Source organism: Eleutherodactylus coqui, chromosome 2 (genome assembly GCF_035609145.1).
Source record: "Eleutherodactylus coqui strain aEleCoq1 chromosome 2, aEleCoq1.hap1, whole genome shotgun sequence".
NCBI classification, from domain to species: domain Eukaryota; kingdom Metazoa; phylum Chordata; class Amphibia; order Anura; family Eleutherodactylidae; genus Eleutherodactylus; species Eleutherodactylus coqui.
This window is the reverse complement of record NC_089838.1, coordinates 119,258,243-119,283,437: the sequence shown is the minus strand read 5'-3', so window position 1 is coordinate 119,283,437 and position 25,195 is coordinate 119,258,243. Positions and strand designations below refer to the sequence as shown.

Here is a 25,195-nt window from a genome sequence, read left to right as displayed (position 1 = left end):
CATTTTATTATGAAAACTGTTTAACACAATTTTATTGAAGTTTTTAAATTAAAGGTGGAGGAGTGTCCTTTTGTGCCTTCAATAAAATACGTATTTCTCTACGCAGTTTGGTTTCCGCTTCCTTCTGGGGCTGGGCGCCGGGGGAGGGTCACACTGCAGTTAGGGCTGCACACCACCGACACAGGAGAACTGCCATGGCACGGTGCCTTCGTGACTAAGGAAATAGTCAGTGAAGAGTTCGCGTACCTGCACTGCAGTAGCAGGCGTCCTACCTCCCCCCCAGTTGATGACCGTGTCAAAGGCAGGATCAAGTTCTTCGACATCTACCTCTGGGCGATAGTCCCGGAGGTAGTTGTGAAGAACACAACATGCCTTGACAAGGTCATCAACTGTGTTAGGGTCTACTAACAGTGTAGTCCCTAGAACTCTCCACTGACTCACCATAATCCCGAAGGCACACTCAACCACACGACGTGCCCGGCTCAGCCTATAATTAAAAATCCTTTTCCGGGCATTCAGTCCTCTCCGCGGGTATGGGCGCAACAGGTTTGGCATCAACGGGAAAGCCTCATCCGATACCATCACAAAGGGGACTGGATGTGTGGTTCCCGGGAAAGGTTGTGGGGCTGGGAGCGTGACGCCATCTCGGAGAATTTGCATCCCAATCTGTGATGTTCGCAGCACCCGAGAATCCCCAGTGCTGCCATAGGCGCCGACGTCGATGCAAACAAATTTGCTATGTGCATCAGCCACGGCCATCAGGACAATTGAAAAAAAATTTTTGTAATTGAAGAATTTGGAGCCTGAGTGGGCTGGCTGAAGCACACGCACATGTTTGCCGTCGACGGCGCCTATGCAGTTAGGAAATTTGGCAACATCTTGAAAGCCTGCTGCAACACGTTGCCAAGTGTCCTCGGTAGGTGAAGGCATCACGATGGGCTGCAACTTCTGCCAGATGGCGCTGCATGTGCACCTCACAATTTCGGTGATGGTTGATTTACCAACACGAAATTGGAGATGCAGGGATGCATAGCTCTCTCCTGTGGCCAAGAAGCTGAAAAGAAGCAGAGAAGAGAAAAAAAAATTAGTACACAATGAAGACTTGCATTACATCAACACTTCTATGTATGCAGTATTCAGATATTGTTCTCAACACGAAATAGATCGGAGAATGCAGAAGAATTCGTGTGAAGGAAATAAGATTTGCAATTGAAAGGTATACATGGGATGTGGGGGGGGGGGGGCCGTGAAATTCTCACTATCCATTCCACACATGGTTCAGATTTCCATTCTCCCCATCCCAAACAAAAGGGGAGGGAGAATGAGAAAATGAAAACATGTTCCTGCTACACTCAGAAAGGTAACTTGGTCCCGTTCACTGCCGGTGCACAAAAAAGGTTGCCCAAGTTTGCTGGTCTGGTAAGTTCAACAATGTAGCTTCTGACAATGTCAATGAAGTCAACCAGCCACAAGATGATGCTGTTCTAATGCCACGCACGGGCAAATAAAGACCCACCCGTCCCGGTGAGATCGGGGTAGCCGTGCAGGTGTCATGATGGGCGTGGTGCTAATAACAGGGGTGCTTGATAGCCCAGCTGTGAAAAAGCAGTGTGACGTAATGCTATAGCATTACGTCCTACTACCGGAGCAATCAGTGCATAAAAAAAGGTACCGCGCAAAAATCACAGAACCAAAAAAAAAAAAGGAAAAACAAAAAAAAAAAAAATAACTACAGTGACACAATAAGAAATGTAACTTACCGAAGGGTGATGAGCAGCCTTTCTTCTGCAGTGATCGCCTTCCTCATCTGCGTGTCCTGGTAGGTCAGATCCCGGCGCACCAGCTCCAGAAGGCGGTCAAAGGCCTCCAGAGGCAGGCGACAAAATGAGACGAACTTCTCAGGATGGCTGCAGAGAGAAAGAGAAAGGGAGAGCGGGCTAAAATTAATAACAATTCAGAGTGCAACATCAAACCTATTCCCATGCAACACTTCACTTACTTTTTAAGATCGTGGTAGAGGCTCGCAAAATGGCCCTTCGTCCCCCTCTCGGTTAGTAGGGGATGAACCCAGAAACGTCTCTGACGCCGGGAAGCACGATCAGTCTGAAGAAGAATAAGCACATGAATTTTTAAAGCACATTAACATGAATTAAAGCACATGAATTTAAAGCACATGACTGCAATTACACTCTAGTCCGCAGTGCATAAACAAACAACAAGGAAACTAAGCACACAATGACCACAAATCGCTCACCTTTTCAGATTGTTCTCTATCCATCATAAGCACAAATGTAATCAGTCTGCGTCGGTATGCGCGGCTCAGACGGACTGTTGCTCGGTCCATGTCTGCAGAGAAAATGGCCACAAATACAAAGCTCTTCCTACCCTATGCAGAAATGGGTGGGATCGATGACCTCACAGGAAACAGTTTTTTTAAGAATCTGCACCTAGTAAAATACGCAGGCAAATCTGCAAGAAAAACCGCGCCTCTCCAAAAATAACCGCTGCGGTTTTTTCCGCAACAAAGGGCCTGCGGATTTACCGGCGGCAGAACCGCAGATAAATACGCGGTCAAAAACGCGTCTTAATTGGGCCATTGCATGCGGATTTGCCGCAGAAACGGAAAGGTTGCGGCAAATCCGCAGCGGCAAAACCGCGAACTTTCAGCAACAAATCCGCCCTGTGTGAATCCAGCCTTACAGCGGCATATACTCATTGACTTTTCAGCACCATGGACAGTAACATTAATTTGGAGTCTCACATGTAATACAACATGATATACCAGGAGGATGGGTATCATCTCTCCTTAAAGGGGTTGTCCCGCGCCGAAACGTTTTTGTTTTTTTTTCAACAGCCCCCCCGTTTGGCGCGAGACAAACCCGATGCAGGGGTTTACACAAAAAACAGGATAGTGCTTACCTGAATCCCCGCGCTCCGGTGACATCTTACTTACCTGCTGAAGATGGCCGCCGGGATCTTCTCCCTCAGTGGACCGCAGGGCTTCTGTGCGGTCCATTGCCGATTCCAGCCTCCTGATTGGCTGGAATAGGCACGTGACGGGGCGGAGCTACACGGAGCCGCTCTCCGGCACGAGCGGCCCCATTGAGAAAAGAAGAAGACCGGACTGCGCAAGCGCGTCTAATCTGGAGATTAGATGCTGAAAATTAGACGGCACCATGGAGACGGGGACGCCAGCAACGGAACAGGTAAGTGAATAACTTCTTATAACTTCTGTATGGCTCATAATTAATGCACAATGTACATTACAAAGTGCATTAATATGGCCATACAGAAGTGTATAGACCCACTTGCTTTCGCGGGACAACCCCTTTAAGGAGAGCACCTAGAAGGTGTGTGAAGACACCTAGGACGTGAGTGAGGGGACGTATAAGGCCACGCATGCTCCTCTGGGAAATATATGCAAATAAGGAAAATGGAACAATACTTGTGCAGCCCCACCTATTGGATGGCAGCTTTCCTGCAAATCAATATCTGACCCTTTATACAGCTCTTTATAACATTGATTGGGAATTGAAAACCAAGCCAGAATCCATCCTTCTTCCTTATTTGTATATACCAAGAGGAAGACATTGGTCAAACTACTGCTAGAAACCTACAAGGGACTACCCAAACAAAACAGTATGATGTAATGCATAGCATTACATCATACTGCAGTAGCGATCAAAGCATCGATAGTTGTGGTCGTCCCTGGGGACTAAAAGAAAATGTAAAAATAAAAACAAGTTTTACTAATTTTTTTTTTAAGTAATAAAAGTTATTAAAAAAAGCCTTTTTCCACATTTACTATAAAAGAATCTAAATAATAAAGCAAAAATACATATTTAGTATCGCTGCGTCCGAAAAAATTTAAAAGTTATTGTGCACAGAAAATTATTTTAAAAAGTTAAACATGCTTAAAAAAAATACAAGTAGTACAGCAAAAAAAAATATATAAGTTTGGTATCGTTGTAATCATAGTGACCCATAGAATAAAGTTATCAGGTCATTTTTTTTGCAGTTTAGAAACAGTAGAAACAGGACGCACCGAAAGATGGTGGAATGTTGTTTTTTCCATTTTTCTCCACTTAGAGTTTTTCAGTACATTATATGGTACATTAACTAGTACCATTGAAAAATGCAACTTGTCCTGCAAAAAACAAGCCCTCATACAGCGCCATCAATGGATAAATAAAGGAGTTATGATTTTTTAAAAGGGAGCAGGAAAGGACGAAAATGCAAAAAACCCAAAAAAGCTCTGTCACTAAGGGGCTAATAACTAGAGATGAGCGAACGTACTCGTCCGAGCTTGATACTCGTTCGAGTATTAGCGTGTTCGAGATGCTTGTTACTAGAGGCGAGCACCACGCGATGTTTGAGTTACTTTCACTTTCATCTCTGAGACGTTAGCGCGCTTTTCTGGCCAATAGAAAGACAGGGAAGGCATTACAACTTCCCCCTGCGACGTTCAAGCCCTACACAACCCCCCTGCAGTGAGTGGCTGGCGAGATCAGGTGTCACCCGAGTATAAAAATCGGCCCCTCCTGCGGCTCGCCACAGATTTGTTCTGACATAGAGGAGGGAAAGTGCTGTTGGTGCCGGAGCTGCTATAGGGAGAGTGTTAGGAGTATTTTAGGCTTCAAGAACCCCAACGGTCCTTCTTAGGGCCACATCTAACCGTGTGCAGTACTGTGGAGGCTGCTTTTTACAGTGTTGCACTTTTTTTTTTTTTGTATATCGGCCGTGCAGAGCATTGCGCCCTGCAGTAATTATTCATACTCCAGGGCCAGAAGTGGTGGTTAGGCAGGGACAGAAGACATATATTGTGAGGCAGGGACAGAAGACATATATTGTGAGGCAGGGACAGAAGACATATATTGTGAGGCAGGGACAGAAGACATATATTGTGAGGCAGGGACAGAAGACATATTTATTGAATATAGGCAGTGGGCCTTAGCAAAAACATTTGGGGAAAAAAATCTATTTGGGCTGCCTGTGACTGTCCTCAGTGTACTGGGTCTGTGCTGGGTGTAGTTGTCCTCCTAATTCATACGCAGCCAGCTAAGTGTTACAGCAGGCTTGCGCAAAATTATTTCCTGGCTCTGTGTTGGCTGTTAAATCACCGCTGTATTCCAGTCCACAGTGCAACAGAGTGCAGTTATTTGACATACTCCAGGGCCAGTAGTGGTGACGCAGAGAGAGAAGACATATACAGTGTATATAGGCAGTGGGCCTTTCCAAAAACATTTGGGGAAAAAAATCTATTTGGGCTGCCTGTGACTGTCCTCAGTGTACTGGGTCTGTGCTGGGTGTAGTTGTCCTCCTAATTCATATGCAGCCAGCTAAGTGTTACAGCAGGCTTGCGCAAAATTATTTCCTAGCTCTGTGTTGGCTGTTAAATCACCGCTGTATTCCAGTCCACAGTGCAACAGAGTGCAGTTATTTGACATACTCCAGGGCCAGTAGTGGTGACGCAGGGAGAGAAGACATATACAGTGTATATAGGCAGTGGGCCTTTCCAAAAACATTTGGGGAAAAAAATCTATTTGGGCTGCCTGTGACTGTCCTCAGTGTACTGGGTCTGTGCTGGGTGTAGTTGTCCTCCTAATTCATATGCAGCCAGCTAAGTGTTACAGCAGGCTTGCGCAAAATTATTTCCTAGCTCTGTGTTGGCTGTTAAATCACCGCTGTATTCCAGTCCACAGTGCAACAGAGTGCAGTTATTTGACATACTCCAGGGCCAGTAGTGGTGACGCAGGGAGAGAAGACATATACAGTGTATATAGGCAGTGGGCCTTTCCAAAAACATTTGGGGAAAAAAATCTATTTGGGCTGCCTGTGACTGTCCTCAGCGTACTGGGTCTGTGCTGGGTGTAGTTGTCCTCCTAATTCATATGCAGCCAGCTAAGTGTTACAGCAGGCTTGTGCAAAATTATTTCCTGGCGTTCCGTAAGCGAAGTCAGCCTCCAACCACAGGCCAATAAGCGGCACATTTAATTACAGCGTTCTGTTTCTGCATTACTGGTAATACAGCATGCTGAGGGGTAGGGGTAGGCCTAGAGGACGTGGACGCGGGCGAGGACGCGGAGGCCCAAGTCAGGGTGTGGGCACAGGCCGAGCTCCTGATCCAGGTGTATCGCAGCCGACTGCTGCGGGATTACGAGAGAGGCACGTTTCTGGCATCCCCACATTCATCTCACAATTAATGGGTCCACGCGGTAGATCTTTATTAGAAAATGAGCAGTGTGAGCAGGTCCTGTCGTGGATGGCAGAAAGTGCATCCAGCAATCTATCGTCCACCCAGAGTTCTGCGCCGTCCACTGCTGCAACTCTGAATCCTCTGGCTGCTGCTCCTCCTTCCTCCCAGCCTCCTCACTCCATTACAATGACACATTCTGAGGAGCGGGCAGACTCCCAGGAACTGTTCTCGGGCCCCTGCTCAGATTGGGCAGCAATGGTTCCTCTCCCACCAGAGGAGTTTATCGTGACTGATGCCCAACCTTTGGAAAGTTCCTGGGGTCCGGGGGATGAGGCTGGGGACTTCCGGCAACTGTCTCAAGACCTTTCAGTGGGTGAGGAGGACGATGACGATAAGACACAGTTGTCTATCAGTGAGGTAGTAGTAAGGGCAGTAAGTCCGAGGAAGGAGCGCACAGAGGATTCGGAGGAAGAGCAGCAGGATGATGAGGTGACTGACCCCACCTGGTTTGCTACGCCTACTGAGGACAGGTCTTCAGAGGGGGAGGCAAGGGCAGCAGCAGGGCAGGTTGCAAGAGGCAGTGCGGTGTCCAGGGGTAGAGGCAGGGCCAGACCGAATAATCCACCAACTGTTTCCCAAAGCGCCCCCTCGCGCCATGCCACCCTGCAGAGGCCGAGGTGCTCAAAGGTCTGGCTGTTTTTCACTGAGAGTGCAGACGACCGACGAACAGTGTTGTGCAACCTTTGTCGCGCCAAGATCAGCCGGAGAGCCACCACCACCAGCCTCACCACCACCAGCATGCGCAGACATATAATGGCCAAGCACCCCACAAGGTGGGACGAAGGCCGTTCACCGCCTCCGGTTTGCACCGCTGCCTCTCCCCCTGTGCCCCAACCTGCCACTGAGATCCAACCCCCCTCTCAGGACACAGGCACTACCGTCTCCTGGCCTGCACCCACACCCTCACCTCCGCTGTCCTCGGCCCCATCCACCAATGTCTGTCAGCGCACTGTCCAGCCGTCGCTAGCGCAAGTGTTGGAGCGGAAGCGCAAGTATGCCGCCACGCACCCGCACGCTCAAGCGTTAAACGTGCACATAGCCAAATTTATCAGCCTGGAGATGCTGCCGTATAGGGTTGTGGAAACGGAGTCTTTCAAAAGTATGATGGCGGCGGCGGCCCCGCGCTACTCAGTTCCCAGTCGCCACTACTTTTCCCGATGTGCTGTCCCAGCCCTGCACGACCACGTCTCCCGCAACATTGTACGCGCCCTCACCAACGCGGTTACTGGCAAGGTCCACTTAACAATGGACACGTGGACAAGCACAGGCGGGCAGGGCCACTATATCTCCCTGACGGCACATTGGGTGAATTTAGTGGAGGCTTGGACAGAGGCAGAGCCTGGGACCGCTCACGTCCTACCCACCCCCAGAATTGCGGGCCCCAGCTCGGTGGTGGTATCTGCGGCGGTGTATGCTTCCTCCACTAAACCACCCTCCTCCTCCTCCTCCTATGCAACCTCTGTCTCGCAATCAAGATGTGTCAGCAGCAGCACGTCGCCAGCAGTCGGTGTCGCGCGGCATGGCAGCACAGAGGTGGGCAAGCGTCAGCAGGCCGTGCTGAAACTACTCAGCTTAGGAGATAAGAGGCCCACGGCCCACGAACTGCTGCAGGGTCTGACAGAGCAGACCGACCGCTGGCTTGCGCCGCTGAGCCTCCAACTGGGCATGGTCGTGTGTGACAACGGCCGTAACCTGGTGGCGGCTCTGCAGCTCGGCAGCCTCACGCACGTGCCATGCCTGGCCCACGTCTTTAATTTGGTGGTTCAGCGCTTTCTGAAAAGCTACACACGCTTGTCAGACCTGCTCGTAAAGGTGCGCCGGCTCTGCGCACATTTCCGCAAGTCCCACACGGACGCTGCCACCCTGCAACATCGGTTTCATCTGCCAGTGCACCGACTGCTGTGTGACGTGCCCACACGGTGGAAGTCTACGCTCCACATGTTGGCCAGGCTCTATGAGCAGCGTAGAGCTATAGTGGAATACCAACTCCAACATGGGCGGCGCAGTGGGAGTCAGCCTCCTCAATTCTTTACAGAAGAGTGGGCCTGGTTGGCAGACATCTGCCAGGTCCTTGGAAACTTTGAGGAGTCTACCCAGATGGTGAGCGGCGATGCTGCAATCATTAGCGTCACCATTCCTCTGCTATGCCTCTTGAGAAGTTCCCTGCAAAGCATAAAGGCAGATGCTTTGCGCTCGGAAACAGAGGCGGGGGAAGACAGTATGTCGCTGGATAGTCAGCGCACCCTCCTGTCTATATCTCAGTGCGTTGAGGAGGAGGAGCATGAGGAGGAGGAGGAGGAGGAGGGGGAAGAGACAGCTTGGCCCACTGCTGAGGGTACACATGCTGCTTGCCTGTCATCCTTTCAGCGTGTATGGCCTGAGGAGGAGGAGGAGGAGGAGGAGGATCCTGAAAGTGATCTTCCTAGTGAGGACAGCCATGTGTTGCGTACAGGTACCCTGGCACACATGGCTGATTTCATGTTAGGATGCCTTTCTCGTGACCCTCGCGTTACACGCATTCTGGCCACTACGGTTTACTGGGTGTACACACTGCTCGACCCACGGTATAAGGAGAACCTTTCCACTCTCATACCCGAAGAGGAAAGGGGTTCGAGAGTGATGCTATACCACAGGACCCTGGCGGACAAACTGATGGTAAAATTCCCATCCGACAGCGCTAGTGGCCGAAGGCGCAGTTCCGAGGGCCAGGTAGCAGGGGAGGCGCAGAGATCAGGCAGTATGTACAGCAAAGGCAGGGGACCACTCTCTAAGGCCTTTGACAGCTTTCCGGCTCCCCAGCAAGACTGTGTCACCGCTCCCCAGTCAAGGCTAAGTCGGCGAGAGCGCTGTAAAAGGATGGTGAGGGAGTACGTAGCCGATCGCACGACCATCCTCCCTGACGCCTCTGCCCCCTACAACTACTGGGTGTCGAAGCTGGACATGTGGCCTGAACTCGCGCTGTATGCCCTGGAGGTGCTTGCTTGTCCTGCGGCTAGCGTCTTGTCAGAGAGGGTGTTTAGTGCGGCTGGGGGAATCATCACAGATAAGCGTACCCGCCTGTCAACCGACAGTGCCGACAGGCTTACACTCATCAAGATGAACAAAGCCTGGATTTCCACAGACTTCTCTTCTCCACCAGCGGACAGCAGCGATACCTAAACAATACGTAGGCTGCACCCGTGGATGGAAGCATCGTTCTCTATCACCATCAAAAACGTGGACCTTTTAGCTTCATCAATCTGTGTATAATATTCATCCTCCTCCTCCTGCTCCTCCTCCTGAAACCTGACGTAATCACGCTGAACGGGCAATTTTTCTTAGGCCCACAAGGCTCAGTCATATAATCTTTGTTAACAATTTTTATACGTTTCAATGCTCATTAAAGCGTTGAAACTTTCACCTCAACCAATTTTTATTTTAACTGGGCTGCCTCCAGGCCGAGTTACAAATTAAGCCACATTAACCAAAGCGATTAATGGGTTTCACCTGCCCTCTTGGTTGGGCATGGGCAATTTTTCTGAGGTACATTAGTACTGTTGGTACACCAATTTTTTGGGGCCCTCGCCTACAGTGTAATCCAATTAATTTTTTGCCCACCTGCATTAAAGCTGATGTTACATCAGCTGTGTTGGGCACTGCAATGGGATACATTTATGTACAGCCGGTGGGTTCCAGGGGGCCACCCATGCTGTGGGTCCACACGGAGTTGTAACTGCATGTGTCCACTTCTAAAGAACCCCAGTCTGACTGGGGCATGCAGTGTGGGCCGAAGCCCACCTGCAGTAAGCACGACATTACCTCAGCTGTGATGGGTAATGCAATGGGATATATTTATGTACTGCCGGTGGGTTCCAGGAAGCCACCCATGCTGTGGGTGCACACGGAATTCCCATTGCGGAGTTGTACCTGGCTGTGACTATTTATAAAAAACCGCGGTCTGACTGGGGCATGCAGACAACTTGACAGAATGAATAGTGTGTGGCACATAGGTTCCCCATTGCTATGCCCACGTGTGCAGCTCCTGATGGAGGTGGCACAGGATTGGATTTCTCATTGCTTCTGTACAGCATTGTGGGCTATCGCCCCGCCCCTTTTAAAGAGGGTCGCTGCCTAGCCGTGCCAACCCTCTGCAGTGTGTGCCTGCGGTTCCTCCTCATGGCAGACGCACTTATAAATAGACATGAGTGTGGCGTGCCATGAGGGCAGCTGAAGGCTGCGCAGGGACAGTTTGGTGTGCGCTGTGGACACTGGGTCGTGCGGGGGGGGGGGGGGGGTTGGGCAGCATGTAACCCAGGAGAAGTGACAGCAGAGTGTCATGCAGGCAGTGATTGTGCTTTGTTGGAGGTAGTGTGGTGCTTAGCTAAGGTATGCGTTGCTAATGAGGGCTTTTCAGAAGTAAAAATTGTTGGGAGGGGGGGGCCCACTCTTGCCGCTATTGTGGCTTAATAGTGGGACCTGGGAACTTGAGATGCAGCCCAACATGTAGCCCCTCGCCTGCCCTATCTGTTGCTGTGTCATGCCCATCACTTTCTTGAATTGCCCCGATTTTCACAAATGAAAACCTTAGCGAGCATCGGCGATATACAAAAATGCTCGGGTCGCCCATTGACTTCAATGCGGTTCGTTACTCGAAACGAACCCTCGAGCATCGCGATAATTTCGTACCGAGTAACGAGCACCCGAGCATTTTGGTGCTCGCTAGAGATGAGCGAGCGTACTCAGATAAGCACTACTCGCTCGAGTAATTGGCTTTATCCGAGTATCGCTGTGCTCGGGTCTAAAGATTCGGGTGCCGCTGCGGCTGACAGGTGAGTCGCAGCAGGGAGCAGGGGAGAGCGGGCGGGAGAGGAGAGAAAGATCTTACCTCTGTTCCTCCCCGCTCTCCCCTGCAGCTCCCCGCTCCATGCCGGCACCCGAATCTTTAGACCCAAGCACAGCGATACTCGGATAAAGCCAATTACTCGAGCGAGTAGTGCTTATCCGAGTACGCTCGCTCATCTCTACTAATAACCCCTTAATGAATTACTAATACGCCTTTCTTATCAATCTTTGGTTATGCACCCATATAACAGTTGATAGTCTTTCAATTTTAATTAGCCTATCAGTGTGTTCAATTGATATACGTTTTTCTTATTTTATTTTACTGCATTTAATAAATACTGAAGACAAATGCAACAAACTAGAAGTAAGAAACATATAAAACATGTAAATATGTTTGAGCAAATAAGTACAACTGTAATAGGTGTTTTATAAATACAATGTTCCAATTGTCCTGTTAACACGTTGATCAAAGTCGTCCATTCTATTTTCTGTTTCTCTTTATGAACATGAAATTATGTGCAATAAAGCAGCAGCAGGAATGTGTTGATGCCTTTGGTGTTGGCACAGACATTTCAGAATATTGTTTATGGCAAAACAAAGAGACATCTATGAGTTAATTAAACCAAGCCTTCCACTTGAACCTGGAAAGGCCAGACTATTGATGTTGTATTTCTAATATTATAGAAATTCTTGAAAAAGGGGGAAAAAGGAAAGTTGGGAAAGCAGAAAGGGAAAGAAGAAACAAAGCAGAAACATGGCTGGATAATGTCACAGAAATACCACTGATAAAACCAAGTACATTTTCCCCCATATCTTCATGGACCCCACTCTGGTACAAGGGTGCACATTCATGCTGAAACATGAAGGGGCATTGCTCAAACTGTTGTTACAAAGTTGGAAGCATGCAGTTGTTCTAAAGATCTTTGCATACTCTAGCATTAAAAAGTCCTAGACCAAGTCCTGAAAAAGAGCCCCAAAATATTGTCCCTCCATCACCAAATTTTACATCAGCACTAGAGATGAGCGAGCACCAAATTGCTCTGGTGCTCGTTACTCGGGACGAACTTTTCGCGATGCTCGAGGGTTCGTTTCGAGTAACGAACCCCATTGAAGTCAATGGGCGACCCGAGCATTTTTGTATATCGCCGATGCTCGCTAAGGTTTTCATTTCTGAAAATCTGGGCAATTCAAGAAAGTGATGGGAACGACACAGCAACAGATAGGGCAGGCGAGGGGCTACATGTTGGGCTGCATCTCAAGTTCCCAGGTCCCACTATTAAGCCACAATAGCAGCAAGAGTGCCCCCCCCCCCCCGCACTGTCAGCATAAAGATCGTTCTCCTCTGCCATAGCTGTAACAGCTTTGGCAGAGAAGAACGATGTTTGCCCATTGAATTCAATGGAGCCAGCAATACAGCAGGTTCCACTGAAAGCAATGGGCTGCCGGCGATCGCAGGATGAATTTTCGGGAAGGGCTTAAATATATAAGCCCTTCCCTGCAATTCATCCAGAAATGTGTTACAATAAAAATATATACCGGCGTATAAGGCGACGGGGCGTATAAGACGACCCCCCAACTGTCACCTTATACGCCGGGAATACAGCGGAGCAAAGAATAAAAATCATTACTCACTTCTCCTGGCATTCTGCGGTGCTCCTGCAGGCTGTCGCTCCCTCCTGGTCCCCGGCAGAGCATTGCTTTCTGGATGCAGGGCTTGAAATCCCCGCCTCCAGAAACACACGTGCCTTCAGCCAATCACAGCCATTCAATGACATCATTGTCATTGGCTGTGATTGGCTGAAGGCACGTGTGTTTCTGGAGGCGGGGATTTAAAGCCCTTCGTAGAGAAAGCAATGCTCTGCCGTGGACCAGGAGGGAGCGACAGCCTGCAGCAGCACCGCAGAACGCCAGGAGAAGTAATGATTTTTATTCTTTGCTCCACTGTATTCCCGGCGTATAAGGTGACAGTTGGGGGGTCGTCTTATACGCCCCGTCGCCTTATACGCCGGTATATATTTTTATTGTAACACATTTCTGGATGAATTGCAGGGAAGGGCTTATATATTTAAGCCCTTCCCGACAATGCATCCCGTGATCGCCGGCAGCCCATTGCTTTCAGTGGAACCTGCTGTATTGCTGGCTCCATTGAATTCAATGGGCAAACATCGTTCTTCTCTGTCACAGCTGTTACAGCTGTGGCAGAGAAGAATGATTTGTCTTCTATATGTTCTCAATGGGGTCGGCGCTGCTGCCGCCGACCCCATTGAGCGCATATAGAGAAGAGAACAGGAATCGCAGATCGCACATAGGTGCGATCTGCGATTTCTATGGCCTAAGAAGGACCGTTGGGGTTCTTGAAGCCTAAAATAACTCCTAACGGTCTCCCTATAGCAGCAAACAAAATTTTCTGCGCTCAATAAATAGTGTGTAACCACAAATAGTGATCTGTCAAAGAATGCATAGGAGTTACACTTACTGGGGAGGAGGGGCGTATGATGACCATGAACCCCCTCCTTGAAGTGATGACTCCTTCAGCCTCCAAATAGATGTTTACCACACGTATTAGAAGTGAAGCAATAACACCTTTATTTCCAAACTTCGCTAAAATAATAGGCGACGCGTTTCAGTGCACACAGGCACCTTTCTCAAGCCATAATATAACATAAAATCATCACATATATATATAGGAGATGGATTACTTACAAAACATGCCGCTGGTGGGGGCAGCCATGATGGAGGCGTGTCATAATGTGCCGACGTCACGGCGCCGGTCACGTGGTCGGCGTCCTGACATTCTATTACTGCTGATGCAATATGGGGGCAGCCATGATGGAGGCGTGTCAGAGTGTGCCGGCAGCAGCAGCACTTTCCCTGATTTATGTCAGAAGGCATCTGTGGCGAGCCGCGGGAGGGCAGATTTTAATACTCGGGTGACACCTAATCTCGCCAGCCACTCACTGCAGGGGGGTGGTATAGGGCTTGAACGTTGCAGGGGGAAGTTGTAATGCCTTCCCTGTCTTTCTATTGGCCAGAAAAGCGCCCAAATTTCTCAGGGAAGAAAATGAAAGTAACCCGAACACCGCGTGGTACTCGTTACGAGTAATGAGCATCTCGAACACCCTGATACTCGAACGAGTATCAAGCTCGGACGAGTATGCTCGCTCATCTCTAGTCAGCACTATGCACTCTGGGCATTCATCAAACTTAGTTCCACCTATCAGACTGCCAGATAGTGAAACATGACTCATCACACCAGAAAATGTTTCCACTGCTCTAGAGCCCATCACCTATGTCTTTTATTCACGCCAACTGATGCCAAGCATTGTGCACATTAATTTAAAGCTTGAGTGCAACTGCTTCACCGTAGAAACCCATTTTATGAGACTTCAGATGCGCAGTTCTTATGTCATTGTGCTGTAGAGGAAAGGAGATTTTATATATGTGTGGTATACGGCTCCATGACTAACATGTTGTTTCTCCTACATGCTTCCACTTCACAATAATAGCACTTAGGCTAACTTCACATGGGTTAGTGCAATATGGGGCCGTGAATCCCGCCCTCATGTCCCGCTCAACATCTATGTTAAATTCCCATGGATGCAAGGCATTTTCATGGCAAAACAGTCTTACATCATTCCGGCGGAGATTTGCAGACTCTCTCCCATTGTTATCACTGGGAGACCTCGCATCGCATGCACCTAGCATGTGGTGCGATGCTGCCGCCGGTCCCATTGAAAACAATGGGCTCTGCATTGGGAGAGCACACAGCAAAATAGAACATGCCGCGATTTGTTTCCCACATAGCACATAGCATCGCATTAATTTACCAGGGCAGATCTAGCATTAGGAAATTGACTTGTGGCAAAGGTGGTATCCTATGACAATGCCACTTTAAGGCTGGGGTTTCAAGCGGTCATAACTGTAAGCATTCAAAAAGCCCAAGGCACCCAATGGCCACACAATCTTGCCATCATTATTAAAAAAGATCATACGGTCATTGGCTGCCATAGGTTGACGAAATTTCGAATGCATGTGGTTACTACAGAGTGGAAACCCAGCATTAAACTCACTTTCTCAATATGACCTATACAACTAATGTCGAAATGTTGAGTTCTTTATTTTCAGTACCTGTTTACAATGGTTGTAGTTGAAACACCTAAACTTAATAATTAGAGGGGGAAGTCCACATACTTAGAGTATATATTTAGCAACCCTTCAAATTCATGCTTTTAATCTCTAAATACATAACAGAGCAGGATTTATAATTAATTAAAGACTCTGCTCACACTGCCCCTGAAGCATACACTCACCATGCACATTTGAAGCGTGGAGCCAATTATATGTGCTGGATGTATGCAACTATATATTATTTACTCAAATTGTTCCAAAAGAGAAAAATGAATACTTTTTGTGAAATTCCTCTGTATTGAAAAATGCAAGGACAGTCTTTTAGCCATCATTTAGTTTATAACCCCTTAAGGACCAAGCACAGTAAATTTACGGTGCTTAGTCCTAGGCTTTCATCCTGGCCGATAGCAAAAATAGCAGGTCCAATTTAGCAGGTCAAGTCCTCAGCAGCTATGTATAAAAAAAATTACCTTAGATTGGTGTTGAACAGTTGCAGAAGAAAACCTCCACAAAAATTTTTGCAAATTTGATATGTTTTACTGAACAAGTCTTAGTGGCTTAGCATGATATGCCAGGTAAAACTGAATTTTGCAAGACAATTTAAAGGAACTATTAAACTCTGTAGATCAGGATGCTGAATGTTCCTGGTAAGAGCATGCCTTCCACTACCTTTTTATCCTTTCCCTTCGAAAACATAAAAACCGTCCACATTTTTGTTCTATGTTCAATAAAGGAGCAAAGGTCATCAGAACTGAACTGGATGTTCTCAGCACAACATAATGTCCTTTACATATTATTGGACCTTATTGGCACTCATTCAACACATATGTGAAGTCAGAATCAAAGACTGTATAGTTTCGGTATCAAGGTATCGCTGTGTCAGGCAGTTATTACAGCAGCACAGAGAAAATATGAAAGTATGACAAGTACCTGTGTGGCGGCTCTAACAGCAATCCATGCCAGCAGTTTGTATAATTCTGATGGGCTCACTGTTCTCCCTTCACCATCTTTTTCCATTGCTTTAGGCACCTAAAAGAAAAGGATCTTGTGCTGACACCAAATAAATGTAGTCTTTCAGTTGTTTAACCATTTTATTGACCACCCCATTAACTTTAACGAGCCACCTCTAATGTAATAGAAACAGTATATTAAAGCGGTTCTCCCAGAAATAAATATTAATTTACTCTATTATATCAGACAATACATTGTTTTCCAATGTGAATCATTGTTAGAATGCACTAAAGGCGGCTATTTCTGAACACATTAGTTGGACCTTCTGAGAAGGAATCAAAATTACATCAGGGGCGCCATAGGAAGTATGTAACAGCAATATATCTAGACACATGGGCATTTTTTGTTAAATGATTCCAACTGAGAAATTGTTATATTTTGCGCATTCTAATAGAGACAATAGATACAATACTTAAATTTAGGACAACACCTCTAACACAGTTAGTGAATTTGTTTTCTCACAGTTTAATCTTCTGTGTCACATGTGAAACTATCAGCCTTCATTTGACATTTTTCTCCTGCAATCTGCGTTAGTGTTTTGTACTGCTTGTTGAACTCTGTAAAATACTAATCACTGAAAGCCCACTTGTCTCACATCCCAATTTTCAAAGACATAAAAAGATATTCTACACATAAGGATTCTGTCACACAGATGTATTAGGGTGAATTCATAAACTCCATATTTGTTGCAAAAACTTTAGCAACTCTTCCATTCATCTGAATGAGTCATGCAGAAATCAATGTACACTACCAGTCCAAAGTTTTAGAGCACATCAAGTTTTCCAGTTATTTTTGAAATCAGCACAGTTCAAGTCTAGCAAATAATGTGAAATGGTTAAAAGGTCAAAAGTTAAACACTTAAAAATATTATGAAATTTTTACCTGTAACGCAACAAGAGTCTGAATCTATGATTTTAACTAAAACCCTTTTTTCAAGGAACATATCAAGAACAAATGCTCTGCAGCACGGGAAACAAATTTTGGTTTGAAATTGGAAGCAAACTATTCCACTTGTGTCTCAACCTTTGTAGATTACTTCCAAACCCTCTGATTCTATATAACCAGTGTTGGAACAGACTGTATTACAAAACCCTCTAGGGCAATATTTGGACAGTTTTGCTCTTGAGGACAGAGCACATTGCTATTATAATCAAGGAAAAGGCAATTAATCAAAGAAGACAGACCCTTCTTATAACCTTTAGATGTGTAGGTCTTTACTACTAAGAAATTGCCAAGAAAGCCAAGGTGACAGTCAGTAGTTTTTCTACACCATCAAAGGGCACTTGGAAAATGGAAGAAACGGACAAGCAGAGGTCTCGCAGATTAAAGGCCACTACAAAATCATATGACATATTTTTTGAGAATCAGCAATTTGTGTGATCGGAACCTCACAGCACAAAATCTTCAAGCACAGCTTAAGACCTTATTCACATGACCGTATATACGCAGCTATTTTGCTGCGTCCAAGAATCGGGCAAAAATCACGACCATCTGAAGCATTGGATTCCAATATATTCATTCAGATGAGCGATTTTTAGCCACATGAAAAATTGTGACGGCAAAAGTAGAACATTAGCGGCCATTTTCAGTTGCCAATTTTATATGCTGCATCCAAAGATAGGTCTTGCCCTACCTTAGGCCAAGATACGCTGGAAGCTCATATGGACTCCTATGGTAGCTGAAAAAAAGGGAGGGGAGGGAATTTAGCTGCGTCCAACACTGGGAAAAGATGACAGCTAGCTCTATTTAAGCATCAGCAGTCATTTTGAGGATTTCTGTGGTTCGAGGGATTTCCGTGCTGCAGCGTATTTTGCTGCTGATACACTGCAGCTGCCCAGTTGAAAGTAGAAACGCAAGCGGTCATGTGAAACAGGCCTAATACAGCAAAAAATGAACAAGTTTCCATTTCAACTGTGTAGAGAAGACTCCTATCTGAAGGTTTGACAGATAGAGTATCAGTAAGAAAGCCAATGTTAAGATTGCAAATTAACAAAAAGACTTGCCTGGGCCATGCAGCACCTCCAATGGACTACTGAAGCGTGGAAGAAGATTGAGATGTCAAAATTTGACATCTTTTGTACATCATGCAGGGTTTTTGCATGGTGTTCAGTAGGTAAAAGGATGGTTCCTGAGTGTGTGACACCAGCTGTCACACATGAAGGAGGAAGCGTGATAGTCTCAGGCTCTTTTGCTAGTTCCAGAGTTGGCAATTTGCACAAGGTGACTGTCACACTTGTCAAAAAGGGCTACTATAACATTTTGATATGTCATGCAATATCCTCTGGTATACACCTAGTTGGTCGGGGGCTCACATTACAGACAATGATTCAAAACATACTTTTGTGTCAGAACTACATAAGATGACAAGAAGAAGGCAGTATACTTCAAATAATGGAATGGTCTTGCATAGTTTCCAGACCTCAACCCCACTCAGCTTGTTGGGGATGAACTGGCAAAAGGGTGAAAGCAAAACGAGTGAACTTCTGCAACAATATTGGGAAGACATTTCTTAATAATATCTGAATGCAAATGTAGAAAGAATGCCTCGATTGTGTAAAGCTGTTAAATGAGCTAGAGGTGGCTACTTTGAAGACTCAAAAATCTAGGTTTAATTTGATGAAACAAAATAAATCCATTATTTTTATTCATCTTAACTAGAGATGAGTGAGCATACTCGCTAAGGCAAACTACTTAAGCAAATAGTGCCTTATGCGAGTACCTGCCCGCTCGTCTCTAAAGATTCGGGTGCCGGGGAGCGGCGGGGAAAAACGGGAGGGGAGGAGGGGAGATCTCTCTCTCACTCTCTCCCCCCGCTCACTCGCACAACTCACTGCTCTCCCCTGCCGACACCCGAATCTTTAGAGATGAGCGGGCAGGTACCGGCATAAGGCACTACTCGCTCGAGTAGTTTGCCTTAGCGAGTATGCTCACTCATCTCTAATCTTAACTTATTAGTTCTATACTTTCATTTCAAAGTACATTTGAGACATTAAACTGTGTAAATATCGCTAAACACTGGAAAAGTTGAGGTGTTCTAAAACTTTTGATCGGTAGTGTAATTGCTGCAGAAATCTTCCACATTTGGATGTACCACTAGATGTTTTGGAATAAGTAACTTATTTTTTTAGATAGTAGGAAGCACTTTTAAACCCCCTAAGGAAGAGCTTAAATATGAATGCTCTTTAATAGTGTGACTACTCAAACCATGCGCCTGCAGGCAGAAGCAAACGGGGCCTATGGCACAAATCCCAACCTAAGTGCCATGAACATGAAAGATTGGTATAATATTTATATTTAATATCTAGATATCATAATATCTATATTTGTTCATCTACGTTATAATGATTGCATCACTTTTTATAATCTAGGCTAAAAAAAAATTCTTACCTCACAAACAATTCTCTAATAGACTAAAGTCTATCTGAATCACTGTGCTGCTTGAGAGGTATAAATACAGTATCTGAAACTTGAGTCAGAAATTACATAGGAAATTCACATAATCAGACCCATTGCACAGTATTTTTATACTGATATGAAACCTTTCATTATGGAAATAGTCATTTTGTGACATGTAAACTGCTACTTGCTTATTTTCCGAAAAATACAAAATGAGGTGAGACAAATCCTACTGTACTACCATTGTGAGAAAGATAACCAACGTCTATAGAAATGGATTACCTTTTGCTTTGAAGTAGGTATCTTCAGGGAAACGGCAGATGGAGTATTTGTTTTGCTTTCATCCAAACTGGACATGTGCAGATACACAAGTGCTATCTCCACATAACATTTCCTCATTAAACTATAGGTAAAACGGAATTACAAAAATAGAATTAGTGCAATAGTTTCACAAATTTAATATATCGTACATAATGTAAAAAGAATCTGTCACAAGATTTCACTATATACATTGGGTACATTATTAAAAAATTTCTTAAGGCCATTTTACATACCGCTATTATCGCTTAAAATTCGCTCAAAAGCCATCTTTTGAGCAATAATCGTTGCATGTAAATGTGTGCCCATCGTGCACTTTTCGTCCATCGCTGACTTCAGGTCAGCAGGAAATCCTCATCCCTGATAAGAGGGACCACACGCTGAGTTCTCTGTGGGCAGTGCTGATAACATTGTTTAACAGCTGTTAACAGCTGTCATCCCGCTGGAGAACAATAACGATGTACTTAGAGAACAGACCACCCACTGTTCTCTAAATACTTGCAAATGAAGTACTAAAGGGCTGATTAGCCCATTAGCACCTATGCAAAATTATGGCTCAGAACTGACGAATTTTGACCAATCATCTGTGTGTGTAAATGCACCTTTAGACTTGATGACCTGAGAAGACTGGTGTACTTACTTTGAAAACCCACAACTGTATAATCTCTAGCTGGACTTTTAACATGGAATTTCAAAGTACTGTAAGTACACCAGTCTCATGAGGTCCAAACACCCTTTTACACAGGCCAATGATTAGGCACAAACATTTGCCCAAACATTTCTTTGCCTGATCGTGACCCGCCTGAATATGTTGGTGATCAACTGACGAACAAGCAAACACTTGTTTATCAGTTGATTGGATCTTTCCTTTCGGCATAAAAACCGACACTCATTGGAAGCACATTATTTCATGTAAAACAGGAAGATGTACTGTCAACAAATGCAATCTGTATGAGAATGAACAGTGGTAGTAATGATCATTCGCCTCGCACTACCATTTATCTCTCCATGTAAAAATTGCTTATCAACTACTCATTACAATGGGCAATATAATTGGGGCATGTGAAAGGACCTGTAGGCACATCTCTGCTTTTGACTTCCATTGTTGTGCTCAATCTTAGGAGACAAACAATACAAATTACAGAAGTTTTGAATCAGTCACACCACAGAAGCAAACAACACCTGATTGGCTACATTGACTATAATGGAATTTGTTGGGTTCCCATAATGCTGCCTGGCATTTTACCAGACAAAATAGTGCAGCATTCTGCGCTATGTTATCTAGCATTTTGGACCAGATCAATGATGGAGGCTGTTCGTGTTGTACAATCTGGTGACAGTTGCTCTTTAAAGAGATCATCTATACTTAATGCATTAGCGGTCACAAATGGTTGACCATTTAATATATGCAGAACAGAGAGGAAATCCAGCATGGTTTGGTAAAAATCTTTATATAAGCCATACAAATGGTATAGTCCAGACAACTACTCTGTTCTATGCATAGCCTTTTACAGAGTCCATTGGTGTCTGTCTATTTAGCCTTTATCAGGGCATGGCAGACCGAACTATGTATTCAGTTTTCACACGTAGATTGGCAAAAGGTTTTCTACTTATCCATAAATAGTTAAAGCCACTATTGTCAATAGAGATGAGCGAGCATACTCGTCCGAGCTTGATGCTTGTTCGAGTATTAGGGTGCTCGAGATGCTCGTTACTCGAGACAAGCACTACGCGGTACTCGTCTCGATTAAACGAGCACTGACCATTGAATTCAATGGAGCTGGCAATACAGCCGGCTCCATTGAAAGCAATGGCCTGCCGGCGAGCGCGGGATGAATTGTCGAGAAGGGCTTAAATATATAAGCCCTTCCCTGCAATTCATCCAGAAATGTGTAAAAAAAAGAAGAAAAAAATATATATATTATATATATATATATACATATATACACTCACCTTGTTCCGGCAGAACGATGTTGGCCCATTGAATTCAATGGAGCCGGCAATACAGCCGGCTCCATTAAAAGCAATGGGCTGACGGCGATCGCGGGATGAATTGTCGGGAAGGGGTTAAATATATAAGCCCTTCCCTGCAATTCATCCAGAAATGTGTAAAAATAAAAAATATATATATACTCACCTGGTCCCGGCAGACGGAGTTCAGCGCGGCCAGCGGCAGTCCTCCTGAACTGCTCTGAACAGCTGTGAGTAGTATTCAGCAGCCGGGGATTTAAAATCCCCGCCTGCTGAATGAGCTGCCTCTAATGGGTCACAGCCTGACCAATCAGAGGCAGATTCCACTCACACACCCATTCATGAATTTATGAATGGGTGAGTGACTGCTGCCTCTCATCTGATTGGTCCCGCTGAGCCAATCAGAGGCAGCAGTCACACACCCATTCATAAATTCATGAATGGGTGTGTGAGTGGAATCTGCCTCTGATTGGTCAGGCTGTGACCCATTAGAGGCAGCTCATTCAGCAGGCGGGGATTTTAAATCCCCGGCTGCTGAATACTACTCACAGCTGTTCAGAGCAGTTCAGGAGGACTGCCGCTGGCCGCGCTGAACTCCGTCTGCCGGGACCAGGTGAGTATATATATATTTTTTATTTTTACACATTTCTGGATGAATTGCAGGGAAGGGCTTATATATTTAACCCCTTCCCGACAATTCATCCCGCGATCGCCGGCAGCCCATTGCTTTCAATGGAGCCAGCTGTATTGCCGGCTCCATTGAATTCAATGGGCTAACATCGTTCTGCCGGGACAAGGTGAGTATATTTTTTTTAATTTTTACACATTTCTGCATGAATTGCAGGGAAGGGCTTATATATTTAAGCCCTTCCCGACAATTCATCCCGCGATCGCCGGCAGCCCATTGCTTTCAATGGAGCCAGCTGTATTGCCGGCTCCATTGAATTCAATGGGCTAATATTGTTCTTCTCTGCCACAGCTGTTACAGCTGTGGAAGAGGAGAACAATCTTTATACTGACAGTGTGTGTGGCGGGGGCGGTCTCACTCTTGCCACTATTGTGGCTTAATAGTGGGACCTGGGAACTTGAGATGCAGCCCAACACGTAGCCCCTCGCCTGCCCTATCTGTTTCTGTGTCGTTCCCATCACTTTCTTGAATTTCCCAGGTTTTCACAAATGAAAACCTTAGCGAGCATCGGCGATATACAAAAATGCTCGGGTCGCCCATTGACTTCAATGGGGTTCGTTACTCGAAACGAACTCTCGAGCATCACTGAAAGTTCGACTCGAGTAACGAGCACCCGAGCATTTTGGTGCTCGCTCATCTCTAATTGTCAAGCATGCTTCATCTCATGAATATATTCTTTGGTAAATCTACATATGTCTCACCTGAAGTTTTGATCATTATCCCTGCTAATGTTGATAGCCTCTGAGAAGGATTTGATGGCACAGGACTTTTCATGGTCTCCCAAGACAAACATCAAGCGTTCTGTCTTACCTATAATAGTATAGAAGCTATTAAGATTCATGGAAAATATGTTTAAAGACTAAAAGTAGTGCAATGCTTCTTAATTCATATTCTGATAGCCTTTAAGCAAAACATTAGTACATTATTGCATAGGTACTATTTGATGGACAGCAGATAAATTAAATCAATAGTCAGTTATACGAGTATTTGTGATAAGTCAGTAGTCAGTTATATATGAGTTAAATTATACGAATTAAGTCAATATTCTACGAATTACTGTATATACTCGAGTATTAGCCGACCCAAGTATAAGCCGAGTCAATAAGTTTCACCACAAAAAACTGGGAAAACTTATTGACTAGAGTATTATCTGAGCTATACTCGAGTATATACTAGGTAAAAAAAAATTCCATACTCACTTCCCAGTCGGCGTCTGTGCCTGTGCGACAAGCTGCTCGAGTTCTCCCTGCTGTCGTCCCCCGCCGTCCTCTCTGCTTGGAGCTGTCAGTGCTGTGTAAGTAAGCACTGTGATTGTATTGAGTGCCAGCCAATGACAGCTGGCGCTCGATCCAATCACAGCGCTTACTTACACAGGCAAGGCACTGATGGCAAGGGATTTGAAAACCGAGCAGGGAGATGACAGCGGGGAGAATTCTAAAGCAGCTGGATTGGCTGTGAATGATTGAGCACCAGCTGTGATTGGCTGATGCTCGATCCAATCGCAGCTCTTACTTACACAGCGCTGACGTCGGGGGAAGACAGAGCTGAGCAGAGAGGATGGCAGGGGATGACAGCGGAGAGAATTCACTCAGCCTGCCGCACCACCGCCGGAGACACAGACGCCGGCTGGGAGGTGAGTATGAAGGGGTTTTTTTAAGCCTTCCCTGACTCAAGTATTAGCCGAGGAGGGCTTTTTCAGCACAAAGAAATGTGCTGAAAAACTAGGCTTATACTCGAGTATATACAGTAAGTCAATATATACGAAGTCCAGTTATACAAAGTCCAGTTATACGAATTAAGTCAATAGTCAGTTATACGAGTATTTGTGTTAAGAAATATATTCATCCTACAATGGCTAATGGTTTTCTAAGAAGTTGTTTTAACCTCTTTTGTGAATATACTAGGTTTGTAGAAAATATTCATTAAATAGGAAACCAAAATGCTGTACAGCTTATTAGTAGCAGAGTTACACTTGATTAGACTTGGATTTTTTGCTATTTGTTTCATTGTGAGACAGTGAAGAAATTAGCGTATCCTAAAAATTACAAATAGTGACAAAACAGTTTTCCTATTATCACAGCTCATTAGATGATAACACTGACTGTATTACCCACTAAATTACCTACAAGTTTTGAACATTAGTTGATAACTAAGGCCCACAGAATTTTGCTATACCTCATACTTGAAATCTACAATTGATGTATCCATGGACTAGTCATAATACCTTTTAAAAAGAGCAACTCAGCTTCCAAATCTCTTTGTCGAAAAGCAGATAATCGGCAGAGCTCTAATGCCATTTTGTACAGATTAAGACTTGGCAAAATAGAAGATGGATTAATAGATGATTCAGAAGAATTTTCTTGCAGAGCCAGTATACTTGCTGTAGAACAGAAGAATTTATAAATGTTATTGCAGGGTTTTTGTCATGACCATGTGATTGCCGTATTATATTGTCAATTTCCTGTCAGTGTATGACCAACATATTTCCAGCCAAAACAGGAGGGGGAGAAAGCAAGAAGATCTGTTGGCCATTACTTTAATATAAAATGCCCACATAGGAAATGTGAAAATAGGGTTTAATCATCAGCTTTCTACAGGTGGCCATA

At 45.3% G+C, this 25,195-nt stretch overlaps 2 protein-coding genes across 2 annotated transcripts in view; both read right to left on the bottom strand.

Annotated features, from left to right (window-relative positions):
* CFAP54 (cilia and flagella associated protein 54) overlaps window positions 1-25,195 on the bottom strand; it is a 394,557-nt gene that overhangs the window by 43,182 nt on the left and 326,180 nt on the right. Inside the window, exons 58-61 of the mRNA XM_066591462.1 lie at window positions 24,814-24,969; window positions 23,291-23,399; window positions 19,895-20,015; window positions 16,136-16,234 (exon numbers count right to left, since the gene is read on the bottom strand). Of these exons, the coding sequence (XP_066447559.1) occupies window positions 16,136-16,234; window positions 19,895-20,015; window positions 23,291-23,399; window positions 24,814-24,969 (485 nt within the window). The remainder of the gene's footprint in view (window positions 1-16,135; window positions 16,235-19,894; window positions 20,016-23,290; window positions 23,400-24,813; window positions 24,970-25,195) is intronic.
* LOC136611684 (uncharacterized) lies at window positions 31-2,446 on the bottom strand. Its single transcript, XM_066591459.1, has 4 exons — window positions 2,255-2,446; window positions 2,000-2,103; window positions 1,761-1,907; window positions 31-1,054 (listed from the first exon to the last, which is right to left on the bottom strand). Exons 1-4 carry the CDS (start codon window positions 2,342-2,344, stop codon window positions 160-162), a joined length of 1,236 nt encoding a protein of 411 aa, XP_066447556.1. The 5' UTR covers window positions 2,345-2,446; the 3' UTR covers window positions 31-159.